This window comes from Sapajus apella, unplaced genomic scaffold, assembly GCF_009761245.1.
Source record: "Sapajus apella isolate SASKATOON/1434 unplaced genomic scaffold, GSC_monkey_1.0 scaffold144, whole genome shotgun sequence".
Lineage (NCBI taxonomy): Eukaryota > Metazoa > Chordata > Mammalia > Primates > Cebidae > Sapajus > Sapajus apella.
The window spans coordinates 2054241-2070483 of record NW_022437084.1 but is presented as its reverse complement, the minus strand read 5'-3'; the positions used below and the strand labels follow the sequence as shown (position 1 = coordinate 2070483).

The following is a 16243-nucleotide window of genomic DNA, read 5'->3' as shown; positions in this document are numbered from 1 at the left end:
ATAAATAGATACATAAGTAATGGTAAAGGCTCACTTTGTGCATTCCTTGCTCTGGGGGATTTTCCTGAAACAGCTGACTGTGTCTCTGATAACTCTTACCACCCCCCGCTTTGTTTTCTCAGTCAGAGCACTCGATTTAGGGCCCTTCAACTCGCCCCCTACTCTTTCCGGCCGCAGCACCTCATCCAACTCCACCCAAGCGCCCCCGGTTTTTGAGAGGCCGCGCCTGCAAATTCCCACTTGGCCACACGGTGGTGCTGTGGGCCTGTTTTTCCAGCCAAGATTCCCCAGCCGCCACCCCTATTTCTAGAGTGGACTCCTGGAACACCAGGCTCTTTCCAGCTTCCCTGCTTCCGCCCTAGCGGTTCCCACCGCCTGGAATGCCGACTTTCTCGCTTTCTGCATCCTGGAGGAAAAGGAGCAGAACAGAGCTTCCTCCTTGACTCCCCTGCCCGGGCTTACTAGGAGATCGCCTGCTGAACATGGCCCTGCCAATGGGACCTGGATCTCCCCCATCTTATCTCTCAGGGGGTTGTGACCAGGTCGGCCTCCACCATCAGAGGAGCACCATCTCCAGAATCGCCCAACACAATCTTTCCTGAAGCCTCAGGATGTCATTAGGTAAAGCATTGCGAGATTTTTACACCCGTCATTTTATTTACTAAAATAACCTGGTAAGAAAGGAATTTATCGCCCACTTTACGGGGTTGAGGAGGTGCTGCGGTGTAGGTGGGGGTTAAGAGGAGGCAGCCCAGGTGCACTTGGAAGGCAACTGAACCTGGTTCTTGAAGCTCCAGACACGAAGTAATCTGCCCAGATGCCTTGCATTGTCTTTGCCAGGATTACTTTTGTTCCTGTTCCATTGGCGGGAATCTGTCACGTGGTTGCTCCTGGCTGCAAGGACGACTGGGAAATGTAGTCCTTTTGTGTGTCCAAGCGCAATGTCTTTGGGTGACTCAGCCACTGTGGGCCACATCTGACCCCACAGGGCCTCAAATTCGGACCCACGTTTCCTCCATGATCTTATGTTGCACCCTCCTGTGGTCTTGCATTAGTTTTTTTTTTTTTTTTGAAGTGGAGTCTTGCTTTGCTGTCCAGGCTGTAGGGCAGTGGCAGTGATCTCAGCTCACTGCAACCTTGTCTTCCCAGGTTCAAGCAATTCTCCTGCCAATTTTTGTATTTTTAGTAGAGATGTGGTTTTGCCATGTTGGCCACGCTGGTCTTGAACTCTTAACCTCAGGTGATCTGCCCACCTTGGCCTCCCAAAGTGTTGAGATTACAAGCGTGAGCCACTGTGCCCAACCCTCACATTAATTTTAATGGGAAAAATTGCAATTACTTTTGGACAAATCTAATAGCAGTAGATGCTGTCATTTACCAGATTTCAGCCTAATATCCTTGGCATAAAATTACAAATATAGGCCAGGCACGGGGGCTCACACCTGTAATCCCAGCCCTTTGGGAGACTGAAGCAGGCAGATCACTTGAAGTCAGGAGTTCAAGACCAGCCAGCCAATATGGCAAAACCCTATCTCTACTAAAAATACAAAAATTAGCCAGGCATGGTGGTGTGCACCCATAGTCCCAGTTGCTTGGGGTAGGGGTGGGGGGGCAGCGCTGAGGTGGGAGGATCTCTTGAGCCAGCAAGGCCAAGGCTTCAGTGAGCCAAGATTGCACCACTGCACTCTAGGCTGGGTGAGAGAGTGATACTCTGTCTCAAAAAAATAAAGGAAGGAAGGGAGGGAGGGAGGCAGAAAGGACTGGGCATGGTGGCTCATACCTATAGTCCCAGCACTTTGGGAGGCCGAGGCGGGCGGATCATGAGGTCAGGAGATCAAGACCAACCTGGCTAACATGGTGAAACCCCGTTTCTACTAAAAATACAAAAAATTAGCTGGGCATGGTAGTACACGCTTGTAGTCCCAGCTACTCGGGAGGCTAAGGCAGAGTTGCTTGAGCCTGGGAGGCAGAGGTTGCAGTGAGCCGAGATTGTGCCATTGCACTCCAGCCTGGGTGACAGAGCGAGACTTTGTGACAAAAAGAAAGAGAGAAAGAGAGGGAGAGGAAGAGAGGGAGGGAGGGAGGCAGGAAAGGGAAGGAAGGAAGGAGAGGAGAAGGAGGAGAAGAAAGAAAGATGGAAGGAAAGAAGGAAGGAGGGAAGGAAGGAGAGGAGGAGAAGAAAGAGAACGAAGAAGGAAAACGAAAAGGAGGAGAAATAGGGAAAAAGACAGAAAACAAATGTTGGTGTGGATGCGGAGAAACTGAAGCCCTGGTAGTGGGGTAATGCACGCAGTCTCGCAGGCTGGTAGTTATTCAAAAAAAAATTTTTTTTTGAGACAGAGTTTTGCTCTTGTTCCCCAGGCTGGAGTGTAATGGCTCAATCTCTGCTCACTGCAACCTCCGCCTCCCGGGTTCAATCCATTCTCCTGCCTCAGCCTCCTGAGTAGGCTGGGATTACAGGCACGCACCACCACACCTGGCTAATTTTGTATTTGTAGTAGAGATGGATTTTCTCCATGTTGGTCAGACTGGTCTTGAACTTCTGACCTCAGGTGATCCGCCAGCATTGGCCTCCCAAAATGCTGGGATTACAGGCATGAGCCACCACGCCCAGCTTCAAAATTTTTTATCTTTGTTTTTTTTCTGAGACAGAGTCTTTCTCTGTTGCCCAAGGTGGAGTGCAGTGGCATGATCTCCGCTCACTGCAACCTCCACCTCCTGGGTTCAAGTAATTCTCCTGCCTCAGCCTCCCATGTAGCTGGAACTACATCACACAACCATGCCTGGCTAATTTTTTTTGTATTTTTAATAGAGACGGGGTTTCACCACATTGGCCATACTGGTCTCGAACTCCTGACATCAGATGATCCACCCTTCTCAGCTTCCCAGTATGCTGGGATTACAGGTGTGAGCCCCTGTGCCCAGCCGACTCAAAAGGTTAAATACAGGCCGGGCCTGGTGGCTCATGAATGGCATCCCAGCACGTTGGCAGGCTGAGGTGGGAGGATTGCCTGAGCCCGGGAGTTCCAGACCAGCCTGAGCAACACAGTCAGTCTCTGTCTCTACAAAAGAATTAGCCGGGCCTGCTAGTGCACACTGTAGACCCAGCTACTCCAGAGACTGAGGTGGGAGGATCGCCTGAGCCCAGGAGGTCGAGACTGCAGTGATCTATGACCATGCCACCCCACTCCAGCGTGGGTGACAGAGTGAGACCTTGTCTCAAAACAAAACAAAACAAAACAAAGCAAAAAGTTAAACACAGTTCTTGCATGACCCAGCATCCCCACTCCAAGTTCAAATGAGCACATGTGTCTACACAAAAACTTGTACATGAACGTTCATAGCAGCATCACAGCCAAGAATAGAAATATCCCACCTGTCCATTGACTGATGAATGGGTAAGTAAAAGGTGGTCTAGCAGCCTGGTGCGGTGGTTCACACCTCTAATCCCAGCACTTTGGGAGGCCTAGGTGGGTGGGTCACCTGAGGTCAGGAGATCAAAACCATCCTGGCTAACACGGTGAAACCCCGTCGCTACTGAAAAGACAAAAAATTTGCTGGGCGTGGTGGCACACGCCTGTAATCCCAGCTACTTGGGAGGCTGAGGCAAAAGAATCGCTTGAACCCAGGAGGTGGAGTTTGCAGTGAGCTGAGATCATGCCACTGCACTCCAGCCTGGGCAACAGAGTCTTGCTTTGTCACCCAGGCTAGAGTGCAGTGGCTTTGTCACCATGGTGCCATCACGGTGCACTGCAATCTCAACCTCCCGGGCACAAGTGATCCTCCCATCTCAGCCTCCTGAATAGCTGGGACTATAGGCATGCGATACCATGCATGAATTAGTTTTCAATTTTTTGTAGAGATGGGGGTGGGGAGGGTCTCCCTATGTTGTCCAGACTGGTCTCAAACTCCTGGGCTTAAACAATCCTCCAGCATTGGCCTCCCAAAGTGCTGGGATTACAGGCATGAGCCGCCTCGCTCAGCCAGATACAGATTAGTGGCTGCCTCAAGCTGAATAAAAAAGGGTGGGAGAATTGGGTATATCTGCTCATGGGAATGGGGTTTCTTTGTGGAGTGACAAAAATGTTCTAAAATTGGTTATGGTGGCAGTTGCCCAACCCTGCGAACATGCTAAAAACCATTAAATTGTACTTTAACATGGGGAATTCTATGGTAGGTGAACCAAATCTCAATAAAACTATCACCAAAAAAAATTAGAGAATATTACTTACAAATGAGAACCGTAGCCCACAACTATGTTCAGACAACAAAAGTGAAGTTTTGTGTTATGTATGCTTATTATGCATTGCTTCGTAGTATGTATGCTAATGTATGCCGGACACTGCACTTCTGGAATCGTCATCCCCTTTGTAAGAAATAAGAACGAGGCCAGGTGCAGTGGTTCACACCTGTAATCCCTGAACTTTGGGAGGCCAAGGAAGGTGGATCACCTGAGGTCAGGAGATCAAACCAGCCAGGCCAACATTGTGAAACCCTGTCTCTACTAAAAATACAAAAATTAGCTGGGCCTGGTGGTGTGCACCTGTGATCCCAGCTACTCAGGAGGCTGAGGCAGGAGAATCACTTGAACCCAGGAGGCGGAGATTGCAGTGAGCCAAGATTGTGCCATTGCACTCCAGCCTAGGTGACAAGGGCAAAACTCAAAAAGAAAAAAAAAAAAAAAAAGATTTCTGTTGCTGAAAAAAAGAAGAAAAAAAAGAAAGAACAATTTCTTCTATTTTACCAGTAGGTCAGCTGAGCCTGAGTGCAGTGTGACTTGCCCCGGAAGGGTTGTAACTCCTCTTCAGCCTATTTCAGGGCTCTTGCGCTTTTCTAAGAGTGGAAAGTTACAAACAGCTTTAACATCCACAAGAGGCAATATGGGCTGGATGCCGTGGCTCATGCCTGTAATTCCAGCAGTGTGGGAGGCCAAGGTGGGCAGGTGACTTGAGTCCATGAGCTCAAGAACAGCCTAGGCAACATGACAAAACCCCATCTCTACCAACAATACAGAAACTTAGCTAGGTGTGGTGGCTCATGCCTGCAGTTCCAGATACTCTCAAGGCTGAGGTGGGAGGATCACCGGAGCCCTGGAGGTCAAGGCTGCAGTGAGCCAGGGTGGCACCACTGCACTCCAGCCTGGGCAACAGAGTGAGATCTTATCTCAGAAGAAAAAGGAGAGTATAAATATAGTTCCACCATATCCGGCCCCTCATTTGAAACCCACCCTGTTTATGCTTTTACCTCATTTAGTCATAAGAGCAAGGCAACAAGGTCAGCACTCTTGATACTGGTGGGCAAGGGGAAGTCCCGAAACGCTCGTGTGGGACTTCCAGTCACTGTCCAAGCTCTTGACACCATTTCGGGAAGGAACTCAAGGACAGATGGGGTGGGAACATACTGAAAGTACAAAGAGGTATTGCAAAGTGAAAAGTACACACTCTACAAAGAGGAGTGTGGGTGGACTCGAGAGTCCTTCCGTTTTCACGCCACTAAGGAAGAAAAAGAGTCTTGTGCAGGGGGACTGGGGCTGCTGCCTTTAATCAAGGAGTGGAATCTTTATTCTGGTTTCTTTAATCAAGGAGTGGAATCTTCATGAAGATTCCTACAAAAAAGGAGATTTTGTTTTTCTTTTTGAGACGGAGTTTTGCTCTTGTTACCCAGGCTGGAGTACATTGGCATGATCTCAGCTCACTGCAACCTCCGTGGTGCAGGTTCAAGTGATTCTCCTGCCTCTGCCTCCTGAGTAGCTGGGATTGCCCAAACTTGGGATTACAGACACTGGCCACCACACCTGGCTAATTTTTGTATGTTTAGTAGAGATGGGGTTTCACCCTGTTGGTCAGGCTGGTCTTGACTCCTGACCTCAGGTGATCCGCCCGTCTCAGCCTCCCAAAGTGCTGGAATTACAGGCCTGAGCCACCTCAGCTGGCCGATAAAGGAGATTTTTCGGAACTGTGGTGCCACCCAGTTTTACACCAAATATGGATGTTCCTGAATTGTCCTGGCGCTAGTGGGTATGTGTTAATGAAATATAACGAGGTCCTGGGTGAGACCTATGTCAGAGGTAGGGCCTCGTTGGCTCCATTGGGTCTTAGCCAGCTTGGTCCACACCTAGGGTTTTCCAGAGTCTTATCAGCCCCTACCTGCAGCAACTATTTCAACAATTTCCTTTTGCTATTCATGTGAAACTGCTGCCTGGAATTTTCTATTCTCTTGTGACCATGCTTTATTATTCCTGTTTCACTCTTTTTTTTTTTTTTTTTTTTTTTTTTGAGACACAGTCTCACTGTCACCTAGGCTGGAGTGTAGTGGCACAATCTCAGCTCACTGCAACTTCTGCCTCAGCCTCCTGAGTAGCTGGGATCACAGGCATGCACCACCACGCCTGGCTAATTTTTGTATTTTTAGAAGATACGGGGTTTCGCTGTGTTGGCCAGGCTGGTCTTGAACTCCTGACCTCAAGTGATCCGTCCACCTAGGCCTCCCAAAGTGCTGGGATTACAGGTGTGAGCCACCGCACCCAACCTCCTGACTCACTCTTGTTTGTAATTTCCAGGCAAGGAAACTGAGGTGTAGGGAGGTTAAGGAATTTGGCTCATCGTTACACAGGAAGGGACAGAGACCCCAGGTTCTACCATCTCCAATGCTCATGTTAACCACTCGTTTCGCTTCTAACATCCCTGGGTGGAAAATTCCACAGTCTCAAAGGATGGGCCTGAGTGGAAAAATAAGTTACAAAAGAGCATGGATCACATATTCCCATTTTTTTTAAAGGCATGCACATATGTCAGCGGCATTCCAACCACAGCAATTCTGTCTTGAATAGGAGCTTGGCAAAATAAGGCTGAGACCTACTGGGCTGCATTCCCAGGAGGTTAAGGCATTCTTAGTCACAGGAAGAGATAGGAGGTTGGCACAAGATGCAGGTTACAAAGAGCTTGCTGATAAAACAGCATAGGCAGTAAAGAAACAGGCCAATCCCACCAAAACCAAGATGGCGAAGACAGTAACCTCTAGTTGTCCTCATGGCTCATTATACGCTGATTATAATACATTAGCATGCTAAAAGTCACACCCACCAGCACTACCACAGTTCACAAATGCCATGGCAACATCAGGAAGTTCCCCTATATGGTCTAAAAGGAGGAGGAACCCTCAGTTCTGAGAATTGTCCACCCTGTTCCTGGAAAACCTAGAACCATAACTCGATTTGTCCTGTGGCCCCCACCCGGAAGCCGACTCAGCACAGTGAGGCAGGAACACGGGTTCTGGAGGCAGGGAACATAAGGCCAATTCACACTTCAGCTATGACAGGAAACATCCTCTCCAGGGGACATAGGCTAAGGAAATAAATAACTTTGTAACTTTACTTCATCCTTTTCATTTACATTGGGCGTACCCCAAGTAACCGATGGAATCCTCTAGAGGGTATTTAAATTTCCAAATATTTTGTAACTGGCCCTTGAGCCCCTATGCTCCGCCTGCTCCCACACTGTGGAGTGTACTTTCATTTTCAATAAATCCCGTCATTCCTTGCTTGCTTTGTGCGTTTTGTCCAATTCTTTGCTGAAGACACCAAGAACCTGGACACCCTCTATGGGTGACAACAGAAGGACCCTTTTCCAGACTCCTATGATTGCATCCTCAACCAGTCCGCAGCACCCGTTCTCCTAGCCCTTGGTCCAGCAATCTATCCTTCAAAAACTCTCGTCTCTGAATTCTGGGGGAAGCTGATTTAAGAAACAAAACTCGTCTCCCATTCAGCCCGCTCTACATATATTAAACTCTACTGCAGTTCCCTAGTCTTGACAGACAAGCTGTATCCGGGCAGCAGGTAAGAAGAACCCATTTGGCCATATGTTTTAAAATACATATTTTCTTCAAAAGCAGGGAAGAAAAAAATACGTATTTTCCTTTACTTTCCTTTTTTTTTTTTTTTTTGAGACGGAGTTTCGCTGTTTTTGCCTAGGATGGACTGTCGCGATCTCAGCTCACTGCAACCTCTGCCTCCCGGGTTCAAGTGATTGTCCTGCCTCAGCCTCCCAAGTAGCTGGGATTACAGGCATGTGCCATCATGCCCACCTATTTTTAGCAGAGATATTGGTCAGGCTGGTCTCAAACATCTGAATCAAGAGATTAGAGACCAGCCTGGCCAACATGATGAAACCCTGTCTCTACTTAAAATACACACAAAAAAAACCAAACCAAAAACCGGGCTGTAATCCCAGCTACTCGGGAGGCTGAGGCACGAGAATCTCTTGAACCCAGGAGGCGGAGGTCGCAGTGAGCTGAGATCACACCACCGCACTCCAGCCTGGGGTGACAGAGTGAGATTCAGTCTCCCCAAAAAAAAATAAATAAATAAAAATAAAAGTAAATAAATAAAACCAACAAGCAGCACAACCCCAAAATCAGAAAACTTGTAAGGACCAAAAAAGTGCAAACGTGCCTTAAATCAGTCATGTACGACACGCAACTATAGCTTGGGTTTTGCCGCAGGCTCAGAGAAGCGCCTGACTGAGCTAAAGCCACAAAGGGCGGGGCTGGAGGTTTGGCTCCGAGGTTCCCTGCTGATCCAAGAAGCGAGGAAATGGGTCCGGAACTCTTCTGTCAAGTTCCGGCGTTTCTACCCGGTAAAGTAAACTTCCGGTGAATGTCCAACTTCCGTGCGGGGCAGCCACTTCGGCTGGTCCTAAGCGGACGGGAAGTCCGTCAACTTTCACGCTCCGCCCCCTTCCGGACGTGACGCACGGGCGGGGTTGCCGGAAGAAGTGGCGAAGTTACTTTTGAGGGGACTCGAGTAGCGGCGGTGTGTCAGGGGCTAAAGAGGAGGACGAAGAGAAGCAGAGCAAAGGGAGAGGCAGGTGCAGCCAAGAGTGGGGAGACGCGGGAGGAGCCCCGAACCCGGGGCTTCTCGGCGCTCCCCGCGTGCTCCGCTCAGCCCCTTTCTCTCCTTCCATTCCCTCCCCTCCGTAACTCGCGCCTCCCGCGGCTGTTTCCAGGGCAACAGGAGTAGTTCACTCCGCGAGAGGCCGTCCACGAGACCCCCGCGCGCAGCCATGAGCCCCGCCCCCCGCTGGTGCTCGGAGAGGGGCGGGACCTGGAGTGAGGTGCGGGGGAGGAGCGTGAATGGAGGAGGTGGGGTGGGGCATGATGGGCAGGGATGGGGCGGGACCTAGAGCGTGGGTCGGGGGCGGGGCATGAGGGAGGAGGCGGGGTTGGGGGCGGGGCCTGAAACCCGTTTAGGGGGCGGAGCATGATGGGAGGAGATGGGGTGGGACCTGGAGCGAGGTTGTAGGGTGAGGCTTGGAGGGAGGGATGTGGATGTTGGAAGGCCCATGATAGGGGCTGTAGGGGCTGAACCTGGAAGGATGGGGGCGGAGCATAATGGGAGGAGGTGGGCTCAGAATGAGAAATAGGGGTGGTTGGGGCAGAAGTGAGGTAGAGTCTTATGAAGAGGAGGTTGGGGAAAACTAGATGGGAGGCCGTCAGGACAGAGCATGATTGAAGGAGAATGGGCCCTAGTAGAAAGAGCAGGTGGATGGGCCCTGAGGGGTGGGGCCTAGAGCAGAGGTGGGGCTTAAGGCCAAGGTGAAGGCTGGCCTAGAGCAGAAGGGGGCGGGCCCTGTTAGAAGGATGGGGAGGGTTTGTAGGCTGGCAGGAATCAGGGTTGTGGCTGGGGGTAGGGTCTCAGAGATGGAAGAAAGAGGGGAAGCCCTTTCGGGACCTGTAACTGACCTGACCCAACCCTTCTTAGCCCCCGCAAGACTCTCAGTCCCCTGTATTCTACAGGCTGCTCCGTGACCCCACCATGTCCTCTCCCACCACGAGTTCCGTGGATACCCCCCTGCCTGGTGAGTGAGTCTCTTCACCTCCCCACCCAGCCCTTATTACACACTAGCAGAAGCTCACTGTACCTTTCCTGGATTCCACCCTCTTCCAGGAAATGGCCCCCCTCAGCCCAGCGCCCCCTCTTCTTCACCCACTGTAAAGGAGGAGGGTCCCGAGCCGTGGCCCGGGGGTCCAGACCCTGATGTCCCGGGCACTGATGAGGCCGGCTTAGCCTGCAGCACGGACTGGGGTGAGACAAGGCCCTGGGATAGGGCTCTGGAGTTGATGTGGAGGTTTGGGGAGGGATTTAGGAAGGGAGAAAGAAATGGAGATGAGAGTGGGAGGTCCCTGATCCTTGGTTTTTGTTCATGCTTTCTCCTTGACATCTCCTCTGGTGCTTCCTCTGGGGTCCACTGACATATACGTTTTTCTGAATTGCAATTTCCGTGAGTGTGACCAGCACCTCCTCTCTCCCTCCATCCTCTGGCGCATTGCCCGGGGATCTCCTGTGGGCCCATGCCTCTGGCTCCCATTTCTCCTTGTGGCTCTCTCATGGCCTTTGCCTACCCACCCCAGTCATCCCAGACCCGGAGGAGGAGCCAGAGCGCAAGCGAAAGAAGGGCCCAGCCCCGAAGATGCTGGGCCACGAGCTTTGCCGCGTATGCGGAGACAAGGCCTCTGGCTTCCACTACAACGTGCTCAGCTGCGAAGGCTGCAAGGGCTTCTTCCGGCGCAGTGTGGTCCGTGGCGGGGCCAGGCGCTATGCCTGCCGGGGCGGTGGAACCTGCCAGATGGACGCTTTCATGCGGCGCAAGTGCCAGCAGTGCCGGCTGCGCAAGTGCAAGGAGGCAGGGATGAGGGAGCAGTGTGAGTGCGGCGGGAGGGGGTGGTGCTGGCCTGGCCCCGCCCACCCCCGGGGTTGCGCTGAGGCCTGCATCTCCCTACAGGCGTCCTCTCTGAAGAACAGATCCGGAAGAAGAAGATTCGGAAGCAGCAGCAGCAGCAGTCACAGTCGCCGTCGCCTGTGGGGCCACAGGGCAGCAGTAGCTCAGTCTCTGGGCCTGGGGCATCCCCTGGGGGATCAGAGGCGAGCAGCCAGGTCTCCGGGGAAGGCGAAGGTGTCCAGTTAACAGCGGCTCAGGAACTAATGATCCAGCAGTTGGTGGCGGCCCAGCTGCAGTGCAACAAACGCTCCTTCTCCGACCAGCCCAAAGTCACGGTACTGGCCCCTGCAGCCTTACGTGTGATGATCCCAATGGGGTAGAGCTGGCTGGGCCATCGCTCAGGGTGTGGGAGAATGAGGCTCCAGAGGGCAGGGGCTTTGGGAGGAGGTTACCCCAGGGTGCAGGCATGGCCTCAAGGTGGCTTCCCGGACGTAGGCTCACAAACCCCTGGGAGTGACCTTGGTCTCCTGTGTCCCAGCCCTGGCCCCTGGGCGCAGACCCCCAGTCCCGAGATGCCCGCCAGCAGCGCTTCGCTCACTTCACGGAGCTGGCCATCATCTCAGTCCAGGAGATCGTGGACTTCGCCAAGCAAGTGCCTGGTTTCCTGCAGCTGGGCCGGGAGGACCAGATCGCCCTCCTGAAGGCATCCACCATCGAGGTGATGGCCCATCTGCCCACCAGGAATCCCAGAGATAGCTTCAGGACAGATGCTTGGGGGCAGAGTTAAGCAAGACCAGTCTTTGCCCTTACAGAATGATATTCCACGAGGAATAGAGTCTCCTATGAGCCAGGAAGAGAAAGGAAAAAGGGGCCAAGGCCAAGAGGCTGGAGGGGCTGTTTTAAAGAAAAGTTGCCAAAAAGTCTTTTCAGAGGAGTTGATATTTGAGTCAAGTTAGGGATAACATATAAGTATTGAGCAGCTACTGTATGCCAGACTCCATTCCAAGTGTTGGCATATGGCAAAGAACAAAGATCAAATCTCTTGCCCCTGTACGTTGTGCCCACCTGGGGAAAGAGTATCCTAAGGAGAGGGGGATGCCACGAGTGCGGAGGCCTGGAGTGGAGAAAGCTCAGCTGTCTCACGTGCTATCTGCATGCTGGTGTGGCTGAGAGAGCAGCGGGGACGGGGTTGAGGGATTAATCTGGTGAGATTAGATCCCCATTTGGGCCAGGAGCTGGGGAACTAGCAGCTGAAGGGTCATAGGGCTCGAGCCCCCTCCCCCTGCCACCCTCAGATCATGCTGCTGGAGACGGCCAGACGCTACAACCACGAGACGGAGTGTATCACCTTCCTGAAGGACTTCACCTACAGCAAAGATGACTTCCACCGCGCAGGTAGCGTCCCGGGGAGGCTTCGGGGAGGGTTGGCGCCCCTGCTGGCTGGAAGACCTGGGGCCATCGCATCCCTGTCGGGAGTCTGTTTCTTTGTCTCCAAAGTCAGGGTGAGGGTTGAGCCAACATGAGAGCGAGAAAAGAGTGCATGTGCCGTGTGTGCTGGTGCGCGCCTGTAGTCCCAGCTACCCAGGAGGCTGAGGCGGGAAGACTGCTTGAGGCCAGAAGTTGGAGGCTGCTAGGAGCCGTGACTGTGCCACTGCACTCCAGTCTGGCGACAGAGGAGACTATGTCTCTCTTTAAAAAAAGAAAAAGAATGTACTGAGTGCCAACTCCGTACAGTGGGTTGCAGTGGAAGCTGAGTCAGAGGGGCCCCTGTTATCATATCAGCCATCTTGGTGTTTTGGTGGGCATTAGGAAAGGCATTCTCCCACCCCGAAACCTGGTCTCAGCCGAGGGAGGCAGGCTGGAGCTCGTTCCATTGTGAAGCAGGCAGCCTTCCCCGCTGTCTAGGGCAGCACTGCGTCCTGCTCTCCAAAAGCACTGACTTGGGCATGGCACCTGGGCAGGCGGGCTTCTGGAAGAAGGCCTGGGCAGTGAGAGGCACTGCCTGGGAAAAGAGTGGGAGCAGCATTGGTGGCGCTGCAGGGCGTGTGCCAGGGCCTCGCTCCCTCGTCGTCCCACAATCTGCCTGCGACCTCTCTGCATTTCTCAACATCTGTCTGAACTCCACCTTCTCCCCTTCCTCTAACCCCAGCCCCTTCACCACCCAAGACGGTCCCATTAACACTTTTATTTTAGTATGAGCTTAGCAGGGCAGGTCTGTGGGGAAGCTTTCTGGCAGGGGGAATCAGCAATTGCTAAGGCCCTGAGGTAGGGGAGAGCCAGTGGTTTGGAGGAACTGCAGGGAGGCCCAGGCAGCTGGAGCCCAGGGAGATGGGGTGGAGAGGAGGTCGGGAATCCCACCCTGCCACCTCCCAGCCCCTCCATGCTACCACCCTGGCTTTGGTCATTGCTCCCTGGAACACTGCCAGGGTCCCCTCAAGGAACCTCCTGCCTCCACCCACCTGATTGTGCTGTTCACAGGTTGGGCAGAATGGTCCCATCAGCACTTGAGGCTGCTCACGTCCCTCCTCTGCTCAGAACCTTCCACGGCTCATGTCTCACTGGGAGAAGAGCTAGAGTCCTCTGTGGCCCACAGAACCCTTTAGGGCCTGGCATTGCTCCCTCTCTGCCCTCAGCTCCCGCCCTCTCCCCTTCCTCTAGTACCCTGGCCTCTTATTGGCACCCATCCTGCACACTCCAGCCAAGGGCCTGTGTACTAGGGGAACCAACTGGTTGGCCCAGGACCTTCTCAGTTTAACACTGAAAGTCTCATGGCTTGGGCAGCCCTCAGGAGCCTCAATCCCTCACCACCTTTGGGTTGGTCACTGCTCCAGCGTAACCTACAGCATAGCCTTCCCTGCCCGCCTTGTGTAAAATAGAAGCGTGGCTCTCAGCGGGGCCTTCACCCTTCTGTGCACTGTTCTGTTCCATTGAACTCAGAGCCCTCTGACAGGTGGGCCGCTTACTGATGTGTTTGTCTATGACGCATCCCCTCTGCCCTGAAATGTCAGTGCCGGGGCCTGGCCCGTGGCAGGTACTCAGTGACGTTTGATGAAGGAACAAGTCAGTCTTGGGAATGAGTTGGGCTTTAGCTTGAGCAGTGGAAGCCAGCACAGGGACTGACATGGCGTGACCTAGGTTTTAAAAGCTTCCCTTTGCCTTCATGAAGGGGGCAAGGATAGGACAGCAGAAGCTGCAGCCACTGCCCAGGTGGGAAGAGGGAGGTGATAGGATCGTAGAAAATACTGAAGAAAAGTACACCCTCATTATTCATCCCCTCCCTGGGCGGGATGTGTGGCACACCTACGTGCCAGCACTCTCATGGGCACGGGGACACAGGTGGACAAAAATGACAAGAATTCTGTAATTACTGCTGTGTTCCCGGCCCCAGCGACTGTGGGCGGTGCCAAGGGCCAGGGTGTGGGGCCCGGTTTCGGGCTGAGGGAGTCACGGGCGCCCTCCCGCCCCACAGGCCTGCAGGTGGAGTTCATCAACCCCATCTTCGAGTTCTCACGGGCCATGCGGCGGCTGGGCTTGGACGACGCTGAGTATGCCCTGCTCATCGCCATCAACATCTTCTCGGCCGACCGGCCCAATGTGCAGGAGCCGGGCCGCGTGGAGGCGCTGCAGCAGCCCTACGTGGAGGCGCTACTGTCCTACACGCGCATCAAGAGGCCGCAGGTAGGGGGCCGCAGAGCCGACTCGGTCCTGAGATCCGTCCAGGCTGGGCTCTGGCAGTGTGCTGCCGTCCCCTGGGCGGAGTCTGTCTTCAGGCCCCGCCCTCCGGACGGGGAGCCAGGTCTAGTCCAAGCACACGGGCGGGCCCCAAGCTGGCTTCCATGCCTGGTCAGGGAGGGGCCCTCCTTTCGGTTGCGGTGGGCTGGCATGGCAGGGTCTCAGCCGGCACCCACCTGCTTCCCGCAGGACCAGCTGCGCTTTCCTCGAATGCTCATGAAGCTGGTGAGCCTGCGCACGCTGAGCTCCGTGCACTCGGAGCAGGTCTTTGCCCTGCGGCTCCAGGACAAGAAGCTGCCGCCTCTACTGTCTGAGATCTGGGACGTCCACGAGTGAGGGGCCAGCCACCCAGCCCCACAGCCTTGCCTGACCACCCTCCAGCAGATAGACGCCGGCACCCCTTCCTCCTCCTGGGATGGAAGGGGCCCCGGGCAGGGCCTGAGTCCCGCCAGCCCTCGGCCCTTGGGATGAGCCCCAGTCCGGGTCCAGGAGGCTCCCTTCCTGCCCACTGAGTCTTCCAGAAGGGGAAAGGATTACAGGTCCCGACCGCTGACCCTTCTCTCTCCCCTCCCTCCCCAGCTTACACCTCAAGCCCAGCACGCAGTGCACCTTGAACAGAGGGAGGAGAGGGCCCATGGTTTTTCCCCCATAGCCTGGGAGACCAGGGGCTCCCCTCTCTCTGCTCCTTTTATTTAATAAAATCTAAAAACAAAAACAGGGAAATAAAATATGAATACAAGCCAGCCCGGAGCTGGAGTGTGAGATGGAGAGGGGGTGGGCTTCTAGGGTCCTCAGTGACACCAGGTCCCTAAACCTGATTCGGCAGGTGGGACTGGGTGTGGCACATACGATTCCAGAGCTGGGTGATGTGATGGCTGCTATGGAGATACAGGACAGGGACCTCACAGCCTCAAGGTCACCTCCCTGGACATGGTGAATCAGAACCCAGACTTGAAGGATAAACAGGATGTAAGTGGATGAGGGGACCTGGACTTTTGTCCCAACAAGTGTTTGCTGAGGCCTTCTGTGGGCCAGCTACTGGGTTGGGCATTCTAGAGATGGAGACATCGTTCACTCAGCAAATGTTTCCGGAGCATTTACGATATGTCAGGCACAATTCTAGGCACTGGAAACATCCGTGAACAAGATAGCGACCCTCCTACCATACTGGGGATAGGCACGGACAGAATGTGAGGGAATAGGGGCTTTAATGAGGGCGGCACTGGCGGGGCAAGAGGAGGTTAGGCAAGGCATCACAACAAAGGCGATCGCCTGGACCTAAAACAAGAACCCGAGGGCTGGGTCTTCAAGTTGAGGGAACAGTGCGTGCAAACTTTGGAAGGTGAGGAGAGATCCAGGGAGTTTGGAGTGAGAGCAAGCCGAGAAGTTCCCCCAATTCTTCCTCCCGCTGTGCCAGCTCTGAAGCAGCTGGATGGGCAGTTCCAATCAAGGGCGAAAGGCGGGGGTTGCATGAAGGGATGCAACTTAAAGGTACATTTATTTAAGGCGGGGGACAGCGGAAATGAGGGTGGTTACAAACGATCACCTTATTCCAGGAGTAGTGTACCGAGCGCCCAAGTGTCACCATCATGCGTTGAGTCTAGTTTACATATGGGGAAACTGAGGCCAGGATGAAGGAGAAAAGGCCAGGGCTCCACCACGTATCGGCCAGCCTCTGCCAGGACGTCTGGCATCAAGTCACCCGCTGGCTGGTGGGCAGCGTCGGGGCAGCGCTCCCGACGCGGCCCCGGGCGAGAGGCGGGGGGGGGGGGGGGGGGCGGGGAAGATGCGCG

General features: G+C 53.7%; 1 protein-coding gene across 2 annotated transcripts; it reads left to right on the top strand.

Moving 5' to 3' along the window:
• The first annotated feature begins 293 nt into the window (after window positions 1-293).
• On the top strand, window positions 294-15193 carry NR1H2 (nuclear receptor subfamily 1 group H member 2). Of its 2 annotated transcripts, none has more exons than XM_032264446.1 (10): window positions 294-621; window positions 9006-9113; window positions 9796-9857; window positions 9947-10084; window positions 10411-10701; window positions 10782-11053; window positions 11257-11436; window positions 12014-12113; window positions 14188-14396; window positions 14640-15193. In XM_032264446.1, exons 3-10 carry the CDS (start codon window positions 9815-9817, stop codon window positions 14784-14786), a joined length of 1380 nt encoding a protein of 459 aa, XP_032120337.1. In that variant the 5' UTR covers window positions 294-621; window positions 9006-9113; window positions 9796-9814; the 3' UTR covers window positions 14787-15193. The 2 variants fall into 2 exon arrangements, with proteins under 2 accessions (XP_032120337.1, XP_032120336.1); XM_032264445.1 differs by lacking the exon at window positions 294-621 and adding an exon at window positions 8718-8867.
• Window positions 15194-16243: the final 1050 nt, after the last annotated feature.

Coding starts and splice junctions, on each gene's coding strand:
- NR1H2 (XM_032264446.1), top strand. CDS start 9,815: ATGTCCTCTCCCACCACGAGTTCCGTGGATACCCCCCTGCCTG. Junction 11,437..12,013: donor TGAAGGCATCCACCATCGAG/GTGATGGCCCAT, acceptor TGCCACCCTCAG/ATCATGCTGCTGGAGACGGC. Junction 12,114..14,187: donor AGATGACTTCCACCGCGCAG/GTAGCGTCCCGG, acceptor CCCGCCCCACAG/GCCTGCAGGTGGAGTTCATC.